Source organism: Zonotrichia leucophrys, unplaced genomic scaffold, assembly GCF_028769735.1.
Source record: "Zonotrichia leucophrys gambelii isolate GWCS_2022_RI unplaced genomic scaffold, RI_Zleu_2.0 Scaffold_74_221359, whole genome shotgun sequence".
NCBI lineage: Eukaryota > Metazoa > Chordata > Aves > Passeriformes > Passerellidae > Zonotrichia > Zonotrichia leucophrys.
The window spans coordinates 26,940-40,884 of NW_026992279.1; the positions used below are offsets into that span (position 1 = coordinate 26,940).

A 13,945-nucleotide genomic window follows, 5' to 3' on the forward strand; every position below is an offset into this window, starting at 1 on the left:
GGGACTTCCCAGACCTTGCCCTTGCTTTCTAGGCAAGAAATTACCTATGGCTGTGCTAGCAGCTCATTGTTTGGGATTGATGCGAGTAATTATTCTGTTGCTGCCTTTTTACTTGGTGTCAGCTTATTATGGTGGTCAGAGCACTAAAGACTGTATTCAGAATAGAGGCTGTAATACAATATTGTCTTTTATCAGATAACTGCAAAGCTACTGAAAAATATATTCCTGCAAACTATGGCTTTCTATTTAGTGCTGATGGGCTATGAGATCTGTGGTTGCTCTGGGGACAAGTTGAAGGATGCCAGACTTGGGCAGGGCTGCTCGTCAGCCCCCCCTCCTGTTTAAGAGATGAGTTGGTGCTAATACAGCTTCACCCTGCTTGCTGCTTTTCCAGCCTAGGCTGTACTGGTAGCTTCACACACTATTTGTGTTGGAAGAGCTGCAGGAAGTTCTCAGTTTTGATTCCCTTAGCTAGTTACTTGTCAGGAGCAGGGAAGGAAAGCATACTGATTTCATTTGATTGTGGTTCACAGGGGCTGCTCACTGATTTTTTACCCACCATGACTTCCAGGCTTCTATTTGGATAAATTTCTTTCAGCTTTTTTTTCCTAGATCCCTCTGTAATTGGGGAGGCAAAATTAAATAGACATGATGGTAAGAAGGTTTAAGTTCCTTTGTGAGCCTGAACCCCAGTTTTGCAGCACTTGGCAAGAGGAATGTGGTATAAGGTGTGTGTCCCTGCTGTGACAGGTTGCATTTTGCTACTGATGATAATTGGAAGGATTAAGGACTTCTGTCCTGTGGTGAGAGGGGATGCCACACAACAAAGGGAACCCCATCTATAAATTGATCCTTGTCCCATTCCCACTGTGTGACATGGAGGGGAATTCAGCAGAAGAAAGAAACTGGGGGAAGGTTACATTTCTCCATGGCTGTGCAGAACAGGAGTCTGGAACACTTTTTTGGGGTGGTTCTTGGCTTATGGCAGCAGCTCAGCTGGTGTGGTGTGAAGCAGGTGTGCACAGGCTTCCCACTGTGGTTACTTGGCTCTGCTGGCTTCATTGGGGAGTTTCCTTCATGGATTGAATGGCCTGAGATTGGGTTTGATGTCTCTCATCCTGTTAGTGATGATGAAAGGTGAAAATGGGAGTGAGGGCTGAGCTGGTTGTTGCTGTGTTATGGGTGAGGACTGCCGGTGCTATGGCTGCTAAATTTGACTCTTATTTCAAGGGAAAAAAATTATTCTGTCTTCTTATAATCTCTTTTTAATTAGGAAGTATTTGATAATTTCAAATTGGCAGTGTATGAGGCAAACTATTCAATTAGAACTACCCTTAAGTTTCTTGAGGAGTATTATGTTCATTGTGTAGTTAAAATGTACAGTCAAATAATCCTCTTAAGGGGAAAAAAACGGGGAGAAGGCTTGAGAAGAATGATACAAATCAGCCAGCACAGGGTGAACACTGCCTACAGAACTTGGCTCAGGCTTGGCTCCTCGTCAGGTGCCTGGGCAAGCAAGCACTAAATTTTGCCTAAATGAAAACAAACCAAAAGATTCTTGTTTTAACTGTGTCTGTATGTACTTATGGCTGAATGTGCTGCTTAGGAATGCTTATGCTGTTGAACCAAGGATGGTAACTGGTATTGAATAGACTTCTGTTATCACACCAAACTAAAATCACTTGAAAAGGTTTGATTAGATGAAATTTCTGGTCTAGAAGTCTCCTTTTCAGGCTTTTTTTTCTATGTACTTCAAAATCTTGGATACAAAAATCTTATTGCAAAAGTGTGGGTGATATATTTTTTCTTCCCCTTTGTCTTTCCCAGTCTCCTGAGCTTAGATACAGAAACTTCTTGATTTATCCTTTGGCCCTGTGATTTCATAGCTGGCAGAGCTTGTCATTGTGGCTGCAGAATTGTTGGAGAGGGGATGGGATCAGCTGGGCTTTGCAGCATTGCCTCAGTAGTGACTAATGGAAGAGGGTGGGAAACCTGAGCAGCTGAGTAAAAGCAAATAGAAAGGTCATTCGGCTAGAGTGGTATTCTGGGCTACTGGCCTTGTATTTTGACATGAGTGTCTTTTGCGGGGATTTCCAGCACTCCTTGTAGGCAAAATCTGGTGAGTATTGACTGACTCATTCAGAAATATTGGGTTTTGTATGTGGTGACTTTCTTCAGTTCTTCCTAACTTTTCAGATACAGATTGAGAGTTGGTCTTGATGATCTGGGGAGTCAGCTTTCCACTGAAGCAAACTTTCTGATGTTTAAAAGTCTTATTCTGTTGCTACAAGGTTTTGAGGCAGTGTTTGGCCTCTGCTTTCTAGATATGTGACTCATACCTTAAAAGCAAAGCTATACCCATCTTGGTCTGTGCTGTTCTGCAGCTTGAGGAAGAAAGGCAAAAAGGCTTTTCTTTATACTGGAGTGGTTTGGAAATGTGACACTGGCAAAGCCATCTCTGGAAATTTGCAGGGAATGGAGTTGAAGGTGCATAATTCTAACTTAATTTGAATTTCTAAAATATCAGGAAAATCTTATTTAAAATGTAAGCTGTAAGACTTGATAAGGCAGTTTGGAATCTGGAATTAAGTGGGCTCTGAACTGTGATATATAATATAGAATTCTATTGCTATATAGATATCTATGTCTAAATGCCTCTAGTATTCTTTAAATGTTGCCTCTGTAATTTTTTGGGAAATAAGGATATATACTTGGGTGGAATGGAGTAAATGAAAGTAATCTGTATATATTGGAGAATAATTGATACACAGCAGGAGACTGTGTTTAGGTGTTTCAGTAAAAAGTGTGAAAACGCCAGTGACACCATTTTACAGATCCTTTGGGTTTAATGTTTGAGCCCACTATATTTTCTGAGTAACTGGGAAGGAATTGTTATAGATGAGTAAATGGCTGGCTCTCACAATTAAGGGGTAAACATTATATGTATGTTAAAAGAAGTTTGATAAATGTATAGTTATGTTACTGCAATGTGCTCCCCCCAGTATGTGTTATAATGGGATGGTCTTCGTAATCTGGGCATTTGGGAAGGTAGGCTTGTTACTATGGCAGCACCTGACCTCCAATCAGAATGTAAGAAAGTGACTTCTACCACTGGACAGCAAGGAAGGAGTTGACTGAGAAAGGCTCTAGGAGGCGCTAGAGATGTAAAAAGGCAAAGCATCCATCTTAAAGATGAGCCAGCCACGTGGTAGGCAGCCCTGAGGGAGGTTCCCAGGCCTGTTCTTCCTTATTTAGTCCTTTTGTTGTATTATTGTTAAGGTTGAATAAACATTTGCAATTTTTAAAGTGAGCAGTTGTTTCTCAGAATGGGAATGGAGTGGGCAAGCAGATTTACTACAGGGAGAAATGCAAACAAAGAGATGGAAGGAGTAAAGGTATGTTGCCAGTGAGGTGCTGCTCTCTGGTACATGTAGGGAAATGGCATAGCTTCAAAGGATGTGTGCTTTGCCACGTCTGTAAGGCATCTCATATCCGTTTTCCCTTTTTTTTTTTTTATCTAGTAGAGCACTAATGCCTTCTCAGTGGGCTGTAGTGGGAGGTTGCGGCTTATGGGTTTGTTCTCTCCTGCTGACACTTGCTGATCAACATGTTTGGCTCTCTGGTCTGTATCCCCTCCTTTGCACAGGTATGTCTGTGCCTCACACCCTCTCTTCTGGGAGCCCTCCTGTGCTCCTCCATGTGCTTTCTGAGGGAGGTAGGGCCTCTCCGAGCCCTCACTAGCTATTGAAGATTAATGAACTTTCTTTCCAGCTGTGTCATGAAAACAAAGGACTGTTGTGTTCAGCCTTTGTCCTTGCTATGTGCAGGGACCCTTCAAGAAGCAGCTCTTCCTCCCCTCTATTCCAACCAGCATCTGCATGTTTGCTGCTTTCTTTTTATTAGTAGATAGTACTGAATAAAGTGCATCTTTGTGTGGTTTTCTAACTGTACAATTTATTGCTTGTGATACCTTGGGTGCAAAGGACTAACAAAACACTCTTTTGAGTACCCAAATGGTTATGAGATGCTTAAAGTAAATAAGGGAAAGGTGAATAAATTGCTGCAAGTGGAATGATGCTTAAAACACTTGATCTGAAAATGTTATAATTTTTTCAAGATGAGGTTCACTGTAAAATAAGACTTACATGCTTTTGAGTTTGTTTACAATAGGATAAATTTGATTAAGACTGAATCCAGTAGACTGTCTTGCATGTCATGGACCTGCTTGTGTCTCTTCATTTTGCAATGCCTGCTTTTCTGGTCCTGTCATGGGTAAAAGGGGCTTCTGTATGTATTTCAAAATGCCTTGAGCATCTTGGGAAAGAGCCTGTTGTCACTGTGTCATGGCAAACTTTATAATTCAGTACCCAAAAATCAAAGACAAATATTTCATTAACTTTCTGCTTTTATTTCAGACTGTATTTACTCAGTTAATGAATGAGAGAAATTCCATGTAGGCATATACTATTACATAGTAAGCCCTATTTGCATACAACAAACTGCTTGAACTCCTTCTTGACAGTTCAAGCAGTGGCTCCTTCATCTCCCAGGGAAGAATGAAGTTTTAAATAACACTTAGTGATAAAAGGAAGCAAATGAAGAGTTCTCAGTTAATTGATTTTATCTATACCCTATACCGGTTGCAATACAGACACTTCTCTCACTTGTAAATGCTTAATTTGCTTTTAGGTCATACTTGTTGGTGGAAGACTAATATATCAGCAAACTTGTGCATGAACCTTTACTCCTTTTGCAGGATCTTAGAAATAACTGAAGTGTACCCAATCAATGGAAAAAATTTAAACCTACTAGTATGTATGGGATAATCACAAAGGTGGCTGATTGAGGAAAAAGTCATTCATGTTTATTCACCATCTAATAGCAATTGAGGAGTTGCTGGGCTAAACCAGCCCAAGAAACATTGCTAAAATAGTTTGTGGCCATAAGTATCAGAGGCCTGTTTGGAAATAATAGGTATAAGTTGATACTGGTTTTGCTGATGTGGCTTGCAGAGATGCAAACAGCTGCTTCTGGTTTCACGCTATGGTTTCTTGAAACTCTCAAACAGCTTAGATGGATTTCTTGTGGCTTTCTAAACTTGAATGTCTTGCCAAACTTGTATATGTTTCCTTTAAACAGGTTGCAAAATAAAAGCACTAAGGGCCAAGACAAATACTTACATTAAGACCCCTGTTCGGGGAGAAGAACCAGTCTTTGTTGTCACTGGGCGAAAGGAGGATGTAGCCATGGCTAAAATGGAAATTCTCTCAGCTGCTGAACACTTCTCCATGATCAGAGCATCACACAACAAGAGTGGTCCTGCTCTGGGAGGCCTGCCATGTACCCCTGATCTGCCAGGTCAGATGACAGTCCAAGTCAGGGTGCCTCACCGTGTAGTTGGGCTGGTGGTTGGACCAAAAGGAGCTACAATCAAAAGAATTCAGCAGCAGACCCATACCTACATAGTCACCCCCAGCAGGGACAAGGAGCCAGTCTTCGAAGTCACAGGAATGCCTGAAAATGTCAACTGTGCACGTGAGGAGATAGAGATGCATATAGCCATGCGTACTGGGAACTACATCAAGCTGAATAAAGAGAATGATTTCCACTACAATGGTACAGATGTGAGTTTTGAAGGAGGCACTCTCAGGTCTGCATGGCTTGCTTCTAATCCTGTCCCTCTTAGTTGCACCAGAATGATTTCTAATTATAGGAATGACAGCTCCAGCTCCTTGGGAAGTAGTTCCACAGATTCCTGTTTTGGAAGCAGTAGATTGGCTGATTTCAGCCCAACAAGTCCATTCAGCAAAAGCAACTTTTGGTTTGGAGAAACATTGCCTTCAGTGGGCATGGAAGACCTCGCGGTTGACTCTCCTGTGTATGACTCCTTATCAATGCCTTCCCAAACCATTTGGACTCCTGGCTTTGGTAGTGACCCTGCTATTAATACTAAGCCTCAGTGCCGAGGGAGACAGCCATCTACTCCTTGCCTGTCACCCACATTTCCAGAAAGCCTGGATCATCCACTGGCTGGGAGAGCGAATAATGACCCACCTAGCACTGGCCACCAAGTAGGCCTTCCTATCTACATCCCTGCATTCTCCAATGGCACCAACAGCTATTCATCTTCCAATGGTGGCTCCACATCCAGCTCACCCCCTGAGTCAAGACAGAAGCTCAACTGCGTGATGTGCTTCGAGAACCAAGTTGTTGCGGCTCTGGTCCCCTGTGGTCACAATCTCTTCTGCCTGGAGTGTGCCAACAAAATCTGTGAAAAGGAAGTCCCATTGTGTCCTGTTTGCCAGGCAGCTGTTACTCAGGCAATTCAAATTCACTCTGAAATAGAGATATTATAGGGATATTATTATATGTGGACTTTTAAAGACTTGAAGTCATAGATGTAATGGTACCCTCTAGTAAACTTTCAAATGAATTCTGACTGTTTGACTTCCTTGGGATTAGACTGAAGTTATTAATAAATTTTTACTTCCTCAAAAGGCTGCTACGGTAACACTAAACTTAAGGGGTACAGTCTGGTACAGTGTAAGCAGATGGCATGTTTAGCAGAGATACATCTGGTATAATGTTATGGCACAGTGAGGGCAAGTTTTCATAAATTACACAACTGAAAAAAACCCTAAAAATTTCCAGGCTTTTATAAAGGATCTCTGTTAATTGTTTGGCTTCTGTGAGTTGGCAGCAATGAACCTTGTTGCCTAAATGCAAAAGTACTTGTCTGCTATGGAGGATGTGTAGTATTATCTATATATCAAACAACACTTCAATGCTATCTTCTACCAGCTTTGAGGAAATATTTTTTTCTTTATGTGACAACTTATACCTAATTCTTCAGCATTGGAAATATCTTTTAAAGTATAGTTTGATTTACTGAAACGGATTGTGTTATTTGGCAGGTTCAGATAATAAATGACAGGTGGGAAGAGAGAAACTGCCAGATGCACCTCCATTTTGTCCTTGATAAGGGCAGTATGTCCAGAGGATCAGGAATGTCTCAATTTGTGAATTCCTACCCACTGCTTTTGTTAGGGTAATGTAGAAAAAGTCTGTCTGGCTTCATCCAGTTACAGTAAGGGCTTTAGGATGCACATACTTTGACTAAGAGTGATGATGCTGACATTCTGTTTATTAGTCTGATCAAGCTGTTCTTGACCTTTTTTAGAGAGCATATAGTTCAAAATGTGAAGCATTTTTATGTTAAATTCATGTCTTACACATAAATATATATTTTTAGTAAGAAAAAGGAAAAAGAGGGAGTTGTGTAAATGTCCTTGTATTATTCATGACAGCAGCTGTGACAGTGGCCCTGTAATCAGTTTACTTCATTTCAAAACTGTCTTTCCAAAAAAAAAAAAAAAGTCTCTTGAATGAGCTTCTTACATTTCAACCTGTGGATGTTTCTAGCTTTTTCATCCTCAGTACATTACCAAATCTGTGCTGACATACATTAAAACAGCAAAAACAAAAAAAAAGACACAAAAGTAGAGTTCTGATGTATTTTTTTCTCTTTTTTAAAGCATTATTTTCCCAAGACAATCTTTTTCTCAGTGTAACAACAAAAAAGAAATTATGTATTAAACTAGTAAATATGCAGAAAATTTTATTTTTATTTCCACTTGAAGAGTTACATTTCATATAAAAGTTTACAACTAGGAGTTGCCTTGAAGGCATATTATGTACTGCAGAACTTTAATATAATTGCTTGCAGGATAGTTACATGTCAGTATTAAAATCTGATCTCTAGCTACAGTCCTGTAGATGCGAACAAATGTTCACTGAGTGTGTATTTTGTTTTATTGCATTGTACACTGCAACTAATAAGCCAAGGAATCAATAGACATAAGGTAGGTGTACCACTTCTATAAGCCACAAACTAAGAATAAACTGATAAACTATTGATCTAGCTTAGTTTTTGCTAATTTTACTACACTCTTTGTTATGTATATGTAGGGAGGTCATAGGGATTATAAATTCAATTTTGGTAAAGTTTAAAAACTATATATTTTATGATAAAGGGCCTTTAAATTAAGATGGCCAAAGCACTGATATTTGTTGTAAAGAGAATTATAAGAGTTTTATTTTTCTGATATTAAAAATTACTTAATAAAGACTTGTTTCCATTAACTTGAATGTTTTGCTCTCTTCATAGTTGTTACTTGGAGCAGCTTAGGCAGGCTGGGGCTGGCTGATGTCCCCCACGCAAGCAGGGGCATTCCTGGTGCTTAGTATTTCATGTGAAGGGCTCAGACTGGTGGGATCCCATTCCAGTGCTGCAGAGCTCCACTCCTGAAAGAAGTTTAACTGGTATAAACAAAAATTGAGGGGTTTTGTGGGTTTGGCTTTTTTTTTTTGGTGGGTTTTTTCTCCCAAAATACCCTTGGCTCAGTTTTTCCCAAAGTTGCATGGAAGAGTTTCCAGGAGCTGCTGGGTTAAAGTTTAAAATAAATCCATGCAAAATGAGCTGAAGTAGCTGAGGGGAGGGTGCAGATTGTTGCTAAGAAAACAAATGGGTTTTGGGCAAATGAGCTGCACCAGGAACTGTAGGAAATCTAAAATATTGAGGCTGGCAGGTACCTGCCCCAGGGTGTGACATTGTTTAGTGGTGGACTTGGCACGGCTGGGTCAATGGTTTGACTCAATGGTCTTAAAGGTCTTTTCCAATCTAAACCATTCTCTGTCCATAAGTCAAGGGGGAAGAGAAATATGGACCATATAGTCACATAGGTTGGAAAAGACATTTAAAATCAGAGTTCAATTGTTAACTCAGCACTGCCAAGTCTACCCCTAAGCCATGTCTCCAAGTGTCACAGTAACATGCTTTTTAAATCCTTCCAGGGATGGTGACTCCATTACTACTCTGAGGAACCTGTTCCAATGCCTGACCACCATTTCAGGGAAGAAATTTTTTCTAATCTCCAATTTAAATTGCCCCTGGCACAACATGACACTCATCCTACTGCTTGTTACTTGGGATGCTCCATGCCTGCTCCCCACTTGAGGTCTGCTCCCTCAACCTGTGCTAACCTGAGTGGCATGTCAGTGGTGCATCCCTTCTTCCTGCTGTTGACACCAGCTGCCCATGTGTCCCCATGGATCCCTACCCACAGCAGCCATTCCCACCTCTGCTATCACCATACTATGTGCCCTAGGTCATGTCACTACACCCAGAGGCAGCTTCACTGCAGCACCCACACCTGCCATCCTTGTACTGGCCATGCAGCTTCCCTGCTCTGAGCATGGCCATGCTGCTTTGCACTGCTTTGGCTGCATTGACTTCAAGACAATGCTTCACCCTGACTCAAGAAATCAACAAAATCAACCCAAACTGCCAGTCTGCCCCAAGGTGTCCCCATCTTCTGCTGCCATCCTATATCTATGAAGAACATGACCAAAAGGAGACATGACCCACATAATCTGTGGGATGCTCCCAAAGCTGCCCTCCCTTCCCCCCCCCTCCCCCCCCACCATGTTTTCAGACATAGAAGATGGAGCACTAGTGGACATCTAGTGGCACCTACCCCAGATGCCCAAAGGCAGCTACAGAACCCCCTGGTGCATAGCCATCACCCTGTGGCAAACCCAGCCTTGTGTCCCTTGGGTCACTCCAGTACCCCCATGGACATGCAAATAGTAACATTGTGGGCAGGAGTCTGACATGGGGCCATCTTTCAGCCCCTGGGGCAGCACAGAGGTCCTCAGACTGAGACATTTTGGGCCAGCTTTAGCTTTGTGATATGGATTTATTCTATGCCTACAGACACATGGTTGTATCAGAGGGTTTAAATGCACATAATGTGCTGGTATATAGTTTCTCAGTGCTCTAAAGGCAAATACCAGTGTGCTATCCAATGCTTTTACCTTGGTAACAACAATGACTAGCCACCAGTTACAAAATAATTGCTAAGTACCAGGAGGGAGCATCTGAAAAGCTCTCTGGAGAAGTATGGAGCTAAAACTGCTTTAAGGTGGCTTATGGAGGGATTGCAACTAAGCAGGAACATCTTGGCCACGGAGAATTCGAGGATTTGATGTTTCTGTATATATAGGAAGCTGTTTGGGGGTGGAGAGGAAGTATAATCTTTCACATTTCAGTCTAGTACCTTAGGATATACAACTTATGCATCCATGCCTTCCACCCTGCCAGAGCTACCTGTGAAGCCCCAGACCCAGAGTGGGTGGGCACTGAGGCATTCTGTTGTAACCATTCCTCTCAAACAGGGCACCAGATCTGCAGTGGAGAAAGAAGGAATTTTTACCCTCCCTCATGCTCATAAATCACTGGAGTTCAGAGAGTTGGTGTTTTAAGGATTTTTATTTTTTTTAATCCCATATCTGTCGCTATTGAGTAAGAAATGACACACTCATCAGAAGGCTGATTGGCATAATGTACGCGCCATATTTGGAACTACTCCTTTTTATAAGCTGTTCCGATCCAGGTAGATTTGGTTGGTCATTTAGTTAATACATTTCACCTGATTGGCTAATTAACAAGATGCCTTTCTTATAAACAATCTTTGAGAAAAACAAGAAAACAGAGAGTAGGAAAACAACACCTGCAGGTTGTTTATAATAATAAGCTATCATTGTTTATCTTCAACTCCCTAAAGTCTCTCAGGCCGATTATGGGAAAACTTATCTAGTTTTCTCACTCTCTGACCAGGCTGTCACCTGTGGAGGTCCCCCTTTTTGTTTAAAGGAGGAGGTGGTATTTGTAATCCTCTGTGAGGCCCCTTGCAGAAAGGAGAACAAACACGGCTCCAGAGGTTTCTCTAGAAGTTGCTAGTTATCAATCAGAACCTCAATCGGATGCCATTTTGAAATGGTCTGAGAGATCAAATCTTGTGATTCCCTCTTACAAGAAATACACTAATGATCTTAAAATCAGTTACTTATTCTAATACAATATCAAGTCTTATATAGTAGCAACTTATCATTAGTTTGTTCAAAGAACTGAAACAGAGTGAAAATTTAACAGGGTAAAAATCCATTTTGGATTTAGGTGAAATGTGCCATTTTGAATTATTTAGTCTGTAGCTTGCTTGCATAGATGAAATATGTTGTTTAGTCTGTTAACTCTGTGCTGTGCTTAAGACTGCCTGTTCTCACAAAAAAGCCTGTGCTCACAAAACTGTCTCAGCGTAGGAAAAAGAATGCGAACTTCCAAGCTGGAAAGAAAGATAAGGGGAGGGGCCCCTTGAACTTTGAAACAAAGACGAGAGCCAAAGCTGAGGCTGCAGGAGACGGACTGGATGACCCGGGAGTTCTTTCTGTACAAGGACTGATAAAAAAAACTAGCTGCAAGTGTAACACGAAATCAGTAAAATGAATATGCATGAACTTATTGTGAAACTCTATGAATATGTACAAGTAAGGGGGACAAAAAATGGTTCAGAATTCTCAGGGGTGCACATGTCCTTTAGGGGGAACGATCCCCACATGCGTCCAGCACTGTAATAAACATACCGGCTTTACAACTTTTACAAGTTGTGGAGTTAGGTTTTTTTTCCCCACAAATCAGAACTGACAGTCTTAACTTGTCAACAGTCTTTTTCTAGAAAAAAGGAAAGGATAGAATGTTCATTCCCCACTCATGAAGGGGACATCTGATTGATGGTTGTCATCTTGATCATTGTTCGGAGGTTGCCTGTTGGCCACATTCTGGTTTTGGTGTCACAAATCAGGGCCGACACACCTTGCAGGTACCCAGTATCTGCAGATACTCCAGTATCTGTGGGAACACATGCATACCTGCGGCCCCAAGTGATAAGGTCGTACAGGCCCTCCCACTTATTAGTGGCTAGGTCCCATATCCAGACATTCACTCAGGGCAGATGCGTCTCACTTGAAGAGTGCAACGAGATAAAATTATTTAGAATGACAGGATTCTCTGAATTCTATGGCACTGTAAGATGATTGATTGTATATAGAGCTTTTTCCAATCGACTGTGTGGGGTTTCTCCAGGCATTCCCCTTTTTTGTTTGTCCAGAACACGCTTTAGGGTACCATGAGCGCATTTAACAATGGCCTGGCCCATTGGAGAGTGCGGCATACCAAGTTTGTGTGACACTCCTCATAAGCGCAAAAAGTCCCACATCTACTGCGAGACATAGGCAGGGCCATTATCAGTTTTCACAGAAGAAGGTATACCCAAAACTGCAAAAACCATTCTCCAATGGGCAATCATGTCACAACCATTTTCTCCAGTGTGAGCAGATGCCCACATGGCAGAGGAGAACATGTCAATAGACACGTGCACATACTTAAGTTAGCCAAATTCAGTGATGTGAGTAACATCTGTTTGCCAAAGCTGCAAGGCCTTTAGGCCTCTGGGGTTCACCCCTGCTGGTAAAGGTGCAGCAAGCCCATGACCATCAGAGCAAGAACTGACAATGTCACAAACCTCAGTTGGCATCAAGAGAAATTGTTTCTGCAGGGTACGTGCACTTTGATGGAAAAAAATCATGCAACACTTTGGCTTGCACAATCTTGTCAGGCTGAGGCGTTACCCACGCAAGGTTAGCCAACCTGTCAGTCACCTTCTGTTATGAAATCTGGCAACCTGGTGTGACTCCAAACGTGCAATGTGTAATACGAATGAACTCGAGACTCAATTGCACTCCATAAGGTTCTCAGTAACTGAAACAAAACTGCATTATTGACTTCCTTCAGAAGTGAACAATCCAAATGCTTAGTTATGTCTGCAACATAGGCAGAATCAGTGACCAAGTTCAGAGGCACCTTGTGACGGTGGTCACAGGGGTCTTTGGATGAGGGAAGAGACGAGGATTTGACTCCATATTTCAGAAGGCTTGATTTATTATTTTATGATATATATTACATTAAAAGTATACTAAAAAGAATAGAAGGAAAAGTTTCATCTCAGAAGGCTAGCTAAGCTAAGAATAGAATAAAAAAGAATGATAACAAAGGCAGCTGCCTCAGACTCTCTGTCTGAGCCAGCTCTGCTGTGTTTGGCCATTAATTACAAACAAGCGCACGAGACCAATCACAGATGGACTTGTTGCATTCCACAGCAGCAGATAACCATTGTTTACATTTTGTTCCAGAAGCCTCTCAGCTTCTTAGTAGGGAAAAAAATCCTAAGAAAGAATTTTTAATGAAAAGATGTCTGCGACAGCACCTGAAAAAATTCCTGGAATGCCATGGCAACAACCTTTAACTCAACCAGTTGGGCTGAGTCTGACTCATGTCCCTCCAACATTTGCCATCCAGATTCAGCCTTCCAAGTAACAATGGATTTCTCTGTTTTTCCAGAACCATCAGTGGAGACAGTGGGTCCTTGCACTGTCACCCAGCTGCTTTTTGGCCACAATAACAGATTGGTTGTTTTTGCCAACTGCAATAACTTGTGACTGGGCAGATGATAGGCAATCTGCCCTGGAAAGTTTTGCAGTGCACTTTACAAAGGAGAACTGTTAGCAAAGCTCGATTCAAAGTCTACCCATTTGACTGGAGGAATGATTGCTGTGGTATCAGCTGCCATTCATTGCAAACATGGTTGATGGCATTTGATTATCAAATGAGCGATCAGTTCAAATAATGTGGGTGCTGTCTTTTTTGGCTGATGGGGCAAGAAGACCCATTTCAAATTGAGCAAGGGATCAGACCATTTGTCACTCCATTGGCCAATGATACCTGTAGGATAAAAATCTGGATTGGTAATGAAGACAGTGATATCAATGGAAAGATCCACTCAATGAACCTGATGTCCTGGGGATACATGACTGAAAAAACACTAGTTGAGCATTCCGAGTCCCTGTCGGAGTAGTGATGGGGGGGGTGGGCATGGAAACCATAGCACAAATTTGACCCAGAAAGCCAGAGTCAATGACACCTGGGTGAACAAAGATTCCTTGGTGGGTGACACTAGATCTTCCCATAAGCAGTGTGCTCAGTCCTTGTCCC

The 13,945-nt window shown here is 41.8% G+C and overlaps 1 protein-coding gene across 1 annotated transcript; it reads left to right on the forward strand.

The window, feature by feature from the left end:
* Positions 1-5,135: 5,135 nt before the first annotated feature.
* On the forward strand, positions 5,136-8,148 carry MEX3C (mex-3 RNA binding family member C; the record flags this gene model as incomplete). The annotated part of the gene is made up of 1 exon (XM_064737554.1): positions 5,136-8,148. A coding segment is annotated over one exon (1,221 nt), but the record flags the coding sequence as incomplete, so codon positions are not given.
* Positions 8,149-13,945: the final 5,797 nt, after the last annotated feature.